The sequence below is a fragment of the Oncorhynchus gorbuscha genome, linkage group LG03 (genome assembly GCF_021184085.1).
Source record: "Oncorhynchus gorbuscha isolate QuinsamMale2020 ecotype Even-year linkage group LG03, OgorEven_v1.0, whole genome shotgun sequence".
Classification (NCBI taxonomy): Eukaryota; Metazoa; Chordata; class Actinopteri; order Salmoniformes; family Salmonidae; genus Oncorhynchus; species Oncorhynchus gorbuscha.
In genome coordinates this window covers 5472440-5486530 of record NC_060175.1, presented here as the reverse complement: position 1 = coordinate 5486530, position 14091 = coordinate 5472440, and the positions used below count along the sequence as shown (strand labels likewise).

Genomic DNA, 14091 nt, shown 5'->3' with positions numbered 1-14091 from the left:
CCTTGTTTGCTGTTTGGGGTTTTAGGCTGGGTTTCTGTACAGCACTTTGAGATATCAGCTGATGTACGAAGGGCTATATAAATACATTTGATTTGATTTGATTTGAAAGGAACATAGAACACAATAATAATGGAGAAACCAAATGAAAGGAACATAGAACACAATAATAATGGAGAAACCAAATGAAAGGAACATAGAACACAATAATAATGGAGAAACCAAATGAAAGGAACATAGAACACAATAATAATGGAGAAACCAAATGAAAGGAACATAGAACACAATAATAATGGAGAATTATAATTATTATTATAACGGATGAGTAAGAGGTTTGACCAATTTCCCTCAACGAAAACCTCAAACACGTGAAGAGAAAAAAGAGAAAAAAGGCTTGAGATCTATTCTGTCAGGTGTTTCTTTTTTTAACCAATAAGGTACGAGGAGGTTTGTGTGCATTGGGCCAATATACTAACGGCTAAAGGCTGTTCTTATGAACGACGCAACACAGAGTACAGCCTGAATAACACAGCCCTTAGCCGTGGGATATTGACCACATACCACAAACCTCCCGAGGTGCCTTATTGCTCTTAAAACTGGTTAAAATAGAGCAGTATAATTAGAGCAGTAGCTCAGTTGGTAGAGCACGGCGCTTGTAACGCCAGGGCAGTGGGTTCGATCCCCGGGACCACCCACCCCGGGACCACCCTGTAGAATTAAAATGACTGTAAGCAGTATAATTGCTAAATGGCATATTAAATTAAGTAATTTTGTGTCATACCCGTGGTATACCACGGCTGTCAGCCAATCAGCATTGAGGGCTCGAACGACCCGGTTTATAAGGGACTATACACGGAGTATAACAAACATTAGGAACACCTTCGTAATATAGAGTCAGATTTCGGAGCTAATCAATCAATACGATCAATCAATCTCAACCATGTTATTCATGTCATGTTATTGAGCAGCACATAAGTAATACAATAAGTGTTTGAGCAGAAGAGCATTGTGGTTAAACTGCTTGAATCAGGGTTGGGCTCAATTCCATCTCAATTCAGAATGTAAACCAAATTCCCAATTCTACATTTTCCCAATTGAAAAGCATTGAAGATAATTGGAATTTCAATGAAATTCTTCCTGAATTGACAGATATTTAAATTGAATTGACCCCAAACCCTTGAATGTCAAATTCCAACAACGGTCAACATTCATCCAGACAGACATCTGTTGGAGGGAGAGGGGAAAAAAACACAATTTAACGACTTCATCGATAACTTACTCAGTGGTGGAATTGGGAGGAGAGCTGAAAGAAAAAGTTTTTTTTTTAAATACTCAATATTTTTTTACATGTAAAAATGAGTTTTGAGTAATTTTTGTTCTTCAATTCCACTCCTGCGCATAAAGCATCTGGATATATTATATTATATTATATTATATTACATATTACAAACTGAATACTGCACACTTCACAGTCCACATGGCCATACAGAGTGCACATGGCCATACAGAGTCCACATGGCCCTGTTACCAGTAGTTACTACCTCCATACAGAGTCCACATGGCCATACAGAGTCCACATGGCCATACAGAGTCCACATGGCCATACAGAGTCCACATGGCCATACAGAGTCCACATGGCCCTGTTACCAGTAGTTACTACCTCCATACAGAGTCCACATGGCCCTGTTACCAGTAGTTACTACCTCCATACAGAGTCCACATGGCCCTGTTACCAGTAGTTACTACCTCCATACAGAGTCCACATGGCCCTGTTACCAGTAGTTACTACCTCCCTACAGAGTCCACATGGCCCTGTTACCAGTAGTTACTACCTCCATACAGAGTCCACATGGCACTGTTACCAGTAGTTACTACCTCCATACAGAGTCCACATGGCCCTGTTACCAGTAGTTACTACCTCCATACAGAGTCCACATGGCCCTGTTACCAGTAGTTACTACCTCCATACAGAGTCCACATGGCCCTGTTACCAGTAGTTACTACCTCCATACAGAGTCCACATGGCCCTGTTACCAGTAGTTACTACCTCCATACAGAGTCCACATGGCCCTGTTACCAGTAGTTACTACCTCCCTACAGAGTCCACATGGCCCTGTTACCAGTAGTTACTACCTCCGTACAGAGTCCACATGGCCCTGTTACCAGTAGTTACTACCTCCGTACAGAGTCCACATGGCCCTGTTACCAGTAGTTACTACCTCCGTACAGAGTCCACATGGCCCTGTTACCAGTAGTTACTTCCTCCGTACAGATTCCACATGGCCCTGTTACCAGTAGTTACTACCTCCATACAGAGTCCACATGGCCCTGTTACCAGTAGTTACTACCTCCGTACAGAGTCCACATGGCCCTGTTACCAGTAGTTACTACCTCCCTACAGAGTCCACATGGCCCTGTTACCAGTAGTTACTACCTCCGTACAGAGTCCACATGGCCCTGTTACCAGTAGTTACTACCTCCGTACAGAGTCCACATGGCCCTGTTACCAGTAGTTACTACCTCCGTACAGAGTCCACATGGCCCTGTTACCAGTAGTTACTTCCTCCGTACAGATTCCACATGGCCCTGTTACCAGTAGTTACTACCTCCGTACAGAGTCCACATGGCCCTGTTACCAGTAGTTACTACCTCCGTACAGAGTCCACATGGCCCTGTTACCAGTAGTTACTACCTCCGTACAGAGTCCACATGGCCCTGTTACCAGTAGTTACTACCTCCCTACAGAGTCCACATGGCCCTGTTACCAGTAGTTACTACCTCCGTACAGAGTCCACATGGCCCTGTTACCAGTAGTTACTACCTCCCTACAGAGTCCACATGGCCCTGTGACCAGTAGTTACTACCTCCATACAGAGTCCACATGGCCCTGTTACCAGTAGTTACTACCTCCCTACAGAGTCCACATGGCCCTGTTACCAGTAGTTACTACCTCCATACAGAGTCCACATGGCCCTGTTACCAGTAGTTACTACCTCCATACAGAGTCCCATGGCCCTGTTACAGAGTCCACATGGCCCTGTTACCAGTAGTTACTACCTCCATACAGAGTACACATGGCCCTGTTACCAGTAGTTACTACCTCCATACAGAGTCCACATGGCCCTGTTACCAGTAGTTACTACCTCCATACAGAGTCCACATGGCCCTGTTACCAGTAGTTACTACCTCCATACAGAGTCCACATGGCCCTGTTACCAGTAGTTACTACCTCCCTACAGAGTCCACATGGCCCTGTTACCAGTAGTTACTACCTCCATACAGAGTCCACATGGCCCTGTTACCAGTAGTTACTACCTCCATACAGAGTCCACATGGCCCTGTTACCAGTAGTTACTACCTCCATACAGAGTCCACATGGCCCTGTTACCAGTAGTTACTACCTCCATACAGAGTCCACATGGCCCTGTTACCAGTAGTTACTACCTCCATACAGAGTCCACATGGCCCTGTTACCAGTAGTTACTACCTTACAGAGTCCACATGGCCCTGTTACCAGTAGTTACTACCTCCATACAGAGTCCACATGGCCCTGTTACCAGTAGTTACTACCTCCATACAGAGTCCACATGGCCCTGTTACCAGTAGTTACTACCTCCATACAGAGTCCACATGGCCCTGTTACCAGTAGTTACTACCTCCCTACAGAGTCCACATGTCACTAACTGTAAGTCTCTCTCTCAGAGCCACTAGAGTACGGTTCAGGGTCCTGTAGAATATATCCGAGCCACTAGAGTACGGTTCAGGGTCCTGTAGAATATATTCGAGCCACTAGAGTACGGTTCAGGGTCCTGTAGAATATATCCGAGCCACTAGAGTACGGTTCAGGGTCCTGTAGAATATACCCAAGCCACTAGAGTACGGTTCAGGGTCCTGTAGAATATACCCGAGCCACTAGAGTACGGTTCAGGGTCCTGTAGAATATATCCGAGCCACTAGAGTACGGTTCAGTGTCCTGTAGAATATACCCGAGCCACTAGAGTACGGTTCAGTGTCCTGTAGAATATACCCGAGCCACTAGAGTACGGTTCACGGTCCTGTAGTGTGTGTAGAACCTGCCAGTCATATAGTACAGGTTGTGTGGTTGGCATGTAGTTATTATTAAGACATAGTACTTTATAGTCACAGAGATTAAAACCTAGGTATCCAAAAAATGGACTTCAAAACAAGAAGAACTGCCACCACTCAGTCTATAGTTGGAACAGTTTAAACCAACAACCCAAACGGCAAGACTGGTTGAAATTACATCATCACCACCAGCATAGCCTACTGGGTAGGACATACTGTAAAGGCATAGCCTACTGGGTAGGACATACTGTAAAGGCCTAGCCTACTGGGTAGGACATACTGTAAAGGCATAGCCTACTGGGTAGGACATACTGTAAAGGCATAGCCTACTGGGTAGGACATACTGTAAAGGCATAGCCTACTGGGTAGGACATACTATAAAGGCATAGCCTACTGGGTAGGACATACTGTAAAGGCATAGCCTACTGGGTAGGACATACTGTAAAGGCCTAGCCTACTGGGTAGGACATATTGTAAAGGCATAGTCTACTGGGTAGGACATACTGTAAAGGCATAGTCTACTGGGTAGGACATACTATAAAGGCATAGCCTACTGGGTAGGACATACTGTAAAGGCCTAGCCTACTGGGTAGGACATACTGTAAAGGCCTAGCCTACTGGGTAGGACATATTGTAAAGGCATAGTCTACTGGGTAGGACATACTGTAAAGGCATAGTCTACTGGGTAGGACATACTATAAAGGCATAGCCTACTGGGTAGGACATACTGTAAAGGCCTAGCCTACTGGGTAGGACATACTGTAAAGGCCTAGCCTACTGGGTAGGACATATTGTAAAGGCATAGTCTACTGGGTAGGACATACTGTAAAGGCATAGTCTACTGGGTAGGACATACTGTAAAGGCATAGTCTACTGGGTAGGACATACAGTAAAGGCCTAGCTTACTGGGTAGGACATACGGTAAAGGCTAAACAGTAACGATTGAATCTTATTTGTCCAGGATGGCTAATCGACCTCAAACAAGAAGTACCCGTTCGCCTTCACTCTGTGGTTTTATAGTCCTTTATGGTTGGAGTATAAAGGACCCCCCCACCCACCCCCACCCCACCCACTCAGTAAACTAAGAGGTTTGAAAAGGAATCATTCATTACTACAAACCAGTAGAAGATTTGCTATGCTCTGGTACAACTGAATACTATATATAGTGGGGAGAACAAGTATTTGATACACTGATGATTTTGCAGGTTTTCCTACTTACAAAGCATGTTGAGGTCTGTAATTTTTATCATAGGTACACTTAAACTGTGAGAGACGGAATCTAAAACAAAAATCCAGAAAATCACATTGTTTGATTTTTAAGTAATGAATTTACATTTTATTGCATGACATAAGTATTTGATACATCAGAAAAGCAGAACCTAATATTTGGTACAGAAACCTTTGTTTGCAATTACAGAGATCATACGTTTCCTGTAGTTCTTGACCAGGTTTGCACACACTGCAGCAGGGATTTTGGCCCACTCCTCCATGCAGACCTTCTCCAGATCCTTCAGGTTTCGGGGCTGTCGCTGGGCAATACGGACTTTCAGCTCCCTCCAAAGATTTTCTATTGGGTTCAGGTCTGGAGACTGGCTAGGCCACTCCAGGACCTTGAGATGCTTCTTACGGAGCCACTCCTTAGTTGCCCTGACTGTGTGTTTCGGGTCTTTGTCATGCTGGACGACCCAACCACAAACCATCTTCAATGCTCTTACTGAGGGAAGGAGGTTGTTGGCCAAGATCTCGCGATACATGTCCCCATCCATCCTCCCCTCAATACAGTGCAGTCGTCCTGTCCCCTTTGCAGAAAAGCATCCCCAAAGAATGATGTTTCCACCTCCATACTTCATGGTTGGGATGGTGTTCTTGGGGTTATACTCATCCTTCTTCTTCCTCCAAACACGGCAAGTGGAGTGTAGACCAAAAAGCTCTATTTTTCTCTCATCAGACCACATGACCTTCTCCCATTCCTCCTCTGGATCATCCAGATGGTCATTGGCAAACTTCAGACTGGCCTGGACATGCGCTGGCTTGAGCTGGGGGACCTTGTGTGCGATGCAGGATTTTAATCCATAACGGTGAAGTGTGTTATAAATGGTTTTCTTTGAGACTGTGGTCCCAGCTCTCTTCAGGTCATTGACCAGGTCCTGCCATGTAGTTCTGGGCTGATCCCTCACCTTCCTCATGATCATTGATGCCCCAAGAGGTGAGATCTTGCATGGAGCCCCAGACCGAGGGTGATTGACCGTCATCTTGAACTTCTTCCATTTTCTAATAATTGAGCAAACAGTAGTTGCCTTCTCTGTGGTCCTTCTGTAGCTCAGTTGGTAGAGCATGGCGCTTGTAACGCCAGGGTAGTGGGTTCGATTCCCGGGACCAACCATACGTAGAATCTATGCACACATGACTGTAAGTCGCTTTGGATAAAAGCGTCTGCTAAATGGCATATATTATTATTATATATATCACCAAGCTGCTTCCCTATTGTCATGTAGCCCATCCCAGCCTTGTGCAGGTCTACAATTTTATCCCTGATGTCCTTACACAGCTCTCTAGTCTTGGCCATTGTGGAGAGGTTGGAGTCTGTTTGATTGAGCGTGTGGACAGGTGTCTTTTATACAGGTAACGAGTTCAAACAGGTGCAGTTAATACAGGTAATGAGTGGAGAACAGGAGGGCTTCTTAAAGAAAAACTAACAGGTCTGTGAGAGCCAGAATTCTTACTGGTTGGTAGGTGATCAAATACTTATGTTATGGAATAAAATGCAAATTAATTACTTAAAAATCATATTATGTGATTTTCTGGATTTTTGTTTTAGATTCCCTCTCTCACAGTTGAAGTGTACCTATGATACAAATTACAGACCTCTACATGCTTTGTAAGTAGGAAAACCTACAAAAACAGCAGTGTATCAAATACTTGTTCTCCCCACTGTATATCCACTGTCTATCTGTGAATCACAGTTTAAAACTGTTGGCAGTGTGGGTGAGATACCACTGCAATGAGATTCTGCTATTGTGTAGCATGGAACTACACATCGAGACTACTGTCTACAGTAGTGTGGCATCACTGAAACAAGGTGCAAGGTTGTATTATACAGAATTCAGATAACAGAGCACACATTTACAACTAAATAAGTAGAGTGTGGATTGTCCTTTGGATTGGACAATGCAGTAGAAAAGGGTACAGTAATTTACTCCGGAACCCGTTTGATTGGACGATACAGTAGAAAAGGGTACAGTAATTTACTCCAGAACCCGTTTGATTGGACGATACAGTAGAAAAGGGTACAGTAATTTACTCCAGAACACGTTTGATTGGACAATACAGTAGAAAAGGAGAAAAGGGTACAGTAATTTACTCCAGAACCCGTTTGATTGGACAATACAGTAGAAAAGGGTACAGTAATTTACTCCAGAACCCGTTTGATTGGACGATACAGTAGAAAAGGGTACAGTAATTTACTCCAGAACCCGTTTGATTGGACGATACAGTAGAAAAGGGTACAGTAATTTACTCCAGAACACGTTTGATTGGACAATACAGTAGAAAAGGGTACAGTAATTTACTCCAGAACCCGTTTGATTGGACGATACAGTAGAATAACAATAAGTGGCACCAGAGAGAGAAGGAAGTGAGAAGGAGGGACATACCTTTCTTCTCCTTCTTCTCCTCCTCCCCTGGCTCTCCGGCCCCCAGCAGAGTAAAGATGATGCCGGTCTGAGAGTTGACCCCTACAGCTGTTACCAGCATCCTGCCGGAACCCTCCATCACATGGGTACCTACACACACGGGGGTAGGTACACACACACACACACACACACACACACACACACACACACACACACACACACACACACACACACACACACACACACACACACACACACACACACACACACACACACACACACACACACACACACACACACACACACACACACACACAAGGAGATTATGAAACAGAATTATGGATCCTATTCATCAATATCCGATTGGCTGTCAGAGAACAGAAATGGAATGCACTGACCTGTACACTAACATACACACAGTGGCTTGTAACAGCAGGCACAGTACAGTGGCTTGGAACAGCAGGCACAGTACAGTGGCTTGTAACAGCAGGCACATTACAGTGGCTTGTAACAGCAGGTACAGTACAGTGGTTTGTAACAGCAGGCACAGTACAGTGGTTTGTAACAGCAGGCACAGTACAGTGGTTTGTAACAGCAGGCACAGTACAGTGGTTTGTAACAGCAGGCACATTACAGTGGTTTGTAACAGTAGGTACAGTACAGTGACTTGTAACAGCAGGCACATTACAGTGACTTGTAACAGTAGGTACAGTACAGTGACTTGTAACAGTAGGTACAGTACAGTGAATTGTAACAGTAGGTACAGTACAGTGACTTGTAACAGTAGGTACAGTACAGTGGTTTGTAACAGTAGGTACATTACAGTGGCTTGTAACAGCAGGCACAGTACAGTGGTTTGTAACAGCAGGCACAGTACAGTGGCTTGTAACAGCAGGCACAGTACAGTGGTTTGTAACAGTAGGCACAGTACAGTGGTTTGTAACAGCAGGCACATTACAGTGACTTGTAACAGCAGGCACAGTACAGTGGTTTGTAACAGCAGGCACATTACAGTGGTTTGTAACAGCAGGCACATTACAGTGGCTTGTAACAGCAGGCACAGTACAGTGGTTTGTAACAGCAGGCACATTACAGTGGTTTGTAACAGCAGGCACATTACAGTGGTTTGTAACAGCAGGCACAGTACAGTGGTTTGTAACAGCAGGCACAGTACAGTGGCTTGTAACAGCAGGCACAGTACAGTGGCTTGTAACAGCAGGCACAGTACAGTGGTTTGTAACAGCAGGCACATTACAGTGGTTTGTAACAGCAGGCACATTACAGTGGTTTGTAACAGCAGGCACAGTACAGTGGTTTGTAACAGCAGGCACATTACAGTGGTTTGTAACAGCAGGCACAGTACAGTGGTTTGTAACAGCAGGCACAGTACAGTGGTTTGTAACAGCAGGCACATTACAGTGACTTGTAACAGTAGGTACAGTACAGTGGCTTGTAACAGCAGGCACATTACAGTGGTTTGGCATTTCTCCTATTTTGTTGCCTTACAACCTTACAAATCATTTGATTTACGCAACATGCCTTCCACTTTGAAGATGCAAAATATTTTTATTGTGAAACATACATGAAATAAGACAAAATAAAACTGAAAACTTGAGTGCGCATAACTCTTCACCCCCCAAAGGCAATACTTTGTAGAGACACCTTTTGCAGCAATTACAGCTGCAAGTCTCAATAAGCTTGGCACATCTAGCCACTGGGATATTTTCCCATTATTCGAGGCAAAACTGCTCCAGCTCCTTCAAGTTGGATGGGTTGCACTGGTGTACAGCAATCTTTAAGTCATACCACAGATTCTCAATTGGATTGAGGTCTGGGCTTTGACTAGGCAATTCCAGACATTTCAATATTTCCCCTTAAACCACTCGAGTGTTGGTTTAGCAGTATGCTTAGGGTCATTGTCCTGCTGGAAGGTGAACCTCTGTCCCAGTCTCAAATCTCTGGAAAACTGAAGCAGGTTTCCCTCAAGAATTTCCCTGTATTTAGCGCCATCCATAATTCCTTCAATTCTGACCAGATTCCCAGTCCCTGCCAATGAAACACATCCCCACAGCATGATGCTGCCACTGTGGGGATGATGTTTTCGGGGTGGTGCAAGGTGTTGGGTTTGCACCAGACATAGTGTTTTCCTTGAAGGCCAAAAAGCTAAACTTTAGTCTCATCTGACCAGAGTACCTTCTTTCATATCTTTGGGGAGTCTCCCACATGCCTTTTGGCGAACACCAAACATAATTGTTAATTTTTTTACTCAATGGCCTTTTTTCTGGACACTCTTCCATAAAGCCCAGCTCTGTGGAGTGTACGGCTTAAACTGGTCCTATGGACAGATACTCCAATCTCCACTGTGTAGCTTTGCAACTCCTTCAGGGTTATCTTTGGTCTCTTTGTGGCCTCTCTGATTAATGCCCTCCTTGCCTGGTCCGTGAGTTTTGGTGGGCGGCCATCTCTTGGCAGGTTTGTTGTGGTGTCATATTCTTTCAATTTTTTTATAATGGATTTAATGGTGCTCTGTGGGGATGCACAACGTTTCAGATATTTTTTTATAACCCAACCCTGATCTGTACTTCTCCACAACGTTGTCCCTGACCTGTTTGGAGAGCTCCTTGGGTCTTCATGGTGCCACTTGCTTGGTGGTGCCCTTTGATTAGAGGTGTTGCAAACTCTGAGGCCTTTCAGAACAGGTGTGTGTATATATACTGAGATCATGTGACAGATCATGTGACACTTAGATTGCAGATCATGTGACTACTGAAGGTAATTAGTGGCACCAGGTCTTATTTAGGGGCTTCATAGCAAAGGGGGTGAAAACATAAACACCCACCACTTTTCCATTATAAAAAATAAATAACATTGAAACAAGTTTTTTTTTTCATTTCACTTCACCAGTTTGGACTATTTTGTATTTGTCCATTAAATGACGTCTAAATAAAAATGAATTTAAATTACAGGTTGTAATGCATCAAAATAAGAAAGAAACGCCAAGGGGGATGAATACTTTTGCGAGGCACTGTACTGTGTATACAAATAATACCACACACACAGCATCATACATAGAGAGAGAGAGAGAAAGAGAGAGAGAGAGAGAGAGAGAGAGAGAGAGAGAGAGAGAGAGAGAGAGAGAGAGAGAGATGTATAGATAGAGAAGGAGAGAGAGAGAGATGTATAGATAGAGAAGGAGAGAGAGAGAGAGAGAGAGAGATGTATAGAGAGAGAGAGAGATGTATAGAGAGAGAGAGAGATGTATAGATAGAGAAGGAGAGAGAGAGATGTATAGATAGAGAAGGAGAGAGAGAGAGAGAGAGAGAGAGAGAGAGAGAGAGAGAGATGTATAGATAGAGAAGAGAGAGAGAGAGAGAGAGAGAGAGAGAGAGAGAGAGAGAGAGAGAGAGATGTATAGATAGAGATGTATAGATAGAGAGAGAGAGAGAGAGAGAGAGAGAGAGAGAGAGAGAGAGAGAGAGAGAGAGAGAGAGAGAGAGAGAGAGAGAGAGAGAGAGAGAGAGAGAGAGAGAGAGAATGTAGAGAGAGAGAGAGAGAGAATGAGAGAGAGAGAGAGAGAGAGAGAGAGAGAGAGAGAGAGAGAGAGAGAGAGGGAGAGAGAGGGAGAGAGAGAGAGAGGTGTATAGATGGAGGAGAGATGTATAGATGGAGAGAGAGAGATGAGAGAGAGAGAGAGAGAGAGAGAGAGAGAGAGAGAGAGAGAGAGAGAGAGAGAGAGAGAGAGAGAGAGAGATGTATAGAGAGAGGAGAGAGAGAGAGAGAGAGAGAGAGAGAGAGAGAGAGAGAGAGAGAGAGAGAGAGAGAGAGAGAGAGAGAGAGAGAGAGAGAGAGAGAGAGAGAGAGAGAGAGAGATGTATAGATAGAGAAGGAGAGAGAGAGAGATGTATAGATAGAGAGAGAGAGAGAGAGAGAGAGAGAGAGAGAGAGAGAGAGAGATGTATAGAGAGAGAGAGAGATGTATAGAGAGAGAGAGAGATGTATAGATAGAGAAGGAGAGAGAGAGAGATGTATAGATAGAGAAGGAGAGAGAGAGAGAGATGTATAGATAGAGAATGAGAGAGAGAGAGAGATGTATAGATAGAGAAGGAGAGAGAGAGAGATGTATAGATAGAGAAGGAGAGAGGGAGCGAGAGACAGATGGAGAGAGAGAGAAGGAGAGAGGGAGCGAGAGACAGATGGAGAGAGAGAGAGAGAAAGAGAACAGGAACGAGATAGAGGGAGAGAGAAAGAGAAGGATAATGGGAGAAAGAGAGAGAAAGAGAGGGAGAGAGAGAGAGAGAGAGAGAGAGAGAGAGAGAGAGAGAGAGAGAGAGAGAGAGAGAGAGAGAGAGAGAGAGAGAGAGAGAGAGAGAGAGAGAGGGAGAACGAGAGGGAGAGAGAAAGAGAGAGATGTATAGATAGAGAAGGAGAAAGGGAGCAAGAGAGAGAGTGAGCGAGAGAGAGAGACGGAGAGAGGAGGGAGAGAGAGAGAGAGTGAGCGAGAGAGATTGAGCGAGAGAGAGAGAGACAGAGAGAGAGACAGAGAGAGAGACAGGGAGGAAAGAGAGACAGAGAGAGAGACAGGGAGGAAAGAGACAGAGAGAGAGACAGGGAGGAAAGAGACAGAGAGAGAGACAGGGAGGAAAGAGAGACGGAGAGAGAGACAGGGAGGAAAGAGACAGAGAGAGAGATGGAGAGAGAGAGAGACAGGGAGGAAAGAGAGACAGAGAGAGAGACAGGGAGGAAGAGAGAGAGAGAGAGAGAGAGAGAGAGAGAGAGAGAGAGAGAGAGAGAGAGAGAGAGAGAGAGAGAGAGAGAGAGAGAGAGAGAGAGAGAGAGAGAGAGAGAGAGAGAGAGAGAGAGAGAGAGAGAGAGAGAGAGAGAGAGAGAGAGAGAGAGGGACAGAGAGAGAGAGAGAGAGAGAGAGAGAGAGAGAGAGAGAGAGAGAGAGAGAGAGAGAGAGAGAGAGAGAGAGAGAGAGAGAGAGAGAGAGAGAGAGAGAGAGAGAGAGAGACAGGGAGGAAAGAGACAGAGAGAGAAATGGAAAGAGACAATACATCTCCAGTATATGAAATATTATTCCTCCCTCCACAATATGAGTCAACTCTATGGAAGAGAGAGAAAGCCAGTACAGAGAACAAAGGGCATATCAGCTTCTCTCTGTTGATATTCAACTAAGAATTACGACCCCAGTTTCTCCCATTGAACAACTGTCATCCTGTCGTAACTTGACTAATAGATTGAGATAGACAACACAAGGCCTCCTGAAACCATGCATGGGACACAAGTCAGTTTGTGGACAAGACAGAAAAGTAAACCCACAAGCATTTGAATTATATACTTTGAGCCCCCGTACTCTTACTTTTTGGGGGGGGGGGGGGGGGGGGGGGGGGGTTACCCATAGTATCATATAAACACACATAAGACATGGAACATTTTGTAGATTTGCAGAAAATTAGCTTTAAAAACGGCAATCAAAATAATATCTGCCCCATGCAAAATGTGTCAAATTACAGGAAATTCGGGTTGTCAAGAGGGGGGTGAACAGTTTGGGGTCGCACGGGGTGTCAAGAGGGGGGTGAACAGTTTGGGGTCGCACAGGTTGTCAGGAGGGGGGTGAACAGTTTGGGGTCGCACAGGTTGTCAAGAAGGGGGTGAACAGTTTGGGGTCACACGGGTTGGTCCTGTGGGGTGTGAACAGTTCGGGGTCGCACGGGGTGGTCCTGTGGGTGGTTTGTTACTCCATCCAGACCTTTGCCACCTGGGAAATTTGTGTGACCGGACCTTCTGAAATAGTACTTCAGTACCGCTGTCTATTCCATTTAGCAGACCCTTTTAATCCAGATCAACCATCAGTATGTGAATACACAGTAGTACAGTATGTGAATACACCGTAGTACAGTATGTGAATACACCGTAGTACAGTATGTGAATACACAGTAGTACAGTATGTGAATACACCGTAGTACAGTATGTAAATACACAGTAGTACAGTATGTGAATACACCGTAGTACAGTATGTGAATACACAGTAGTACAGTATGTAAATACACAGCAGTACAGTATGTGAATACACAGTAGTACAGTATGTGAATACACAGTAGTACAGTATGTGAATACACAGTAGTACAGTATGTGAATACACAGTAGTACAGTATGTGAATACACAGTAGTACAGTATGTGAATACACCGTAGTACAGTATGTGAATACACCGTAGTACAGTATGTGAATACACCGTAGTACAGTATGTAAATACACAGTAGTACAGTATGTGAATACACAGTAGTACAGTGTTCTCAGTAGGTATCAGACTCACGACCGTTAGCATTGCTTGCTCTCCACTCTGAGCCACACAGGACATCTGTAACATCACGATA

General features: G+C 44.5%; 1 protein-coding gene across 10 annotated transcripts in view; it reads right to left on the bottom strand.

Annotated features, from left to right (window-relative positions):
• atp2b2 (ATPase plasma membrane Ca2+ transporting 2) overlaps positions 1-14091 on the bottom strand; it is a 352981-nt gene that overhangs the window by 93058 nt on the left and 245832 nt on the right. For all 10 annotated transcript variants that reach the window (XM_046338715.1, XM_046338752.1, XM_046338724.1 and 7 more), the window contains exon 8: positions 7737-7865. In XM_046338715.1, coding sequence (XP_046194671.1) covers positions 7737-7865 — 129 coding nt within the window. The remainder of the gene's footprint in view (positions 1-7736; positions 7866-14091) is intronic.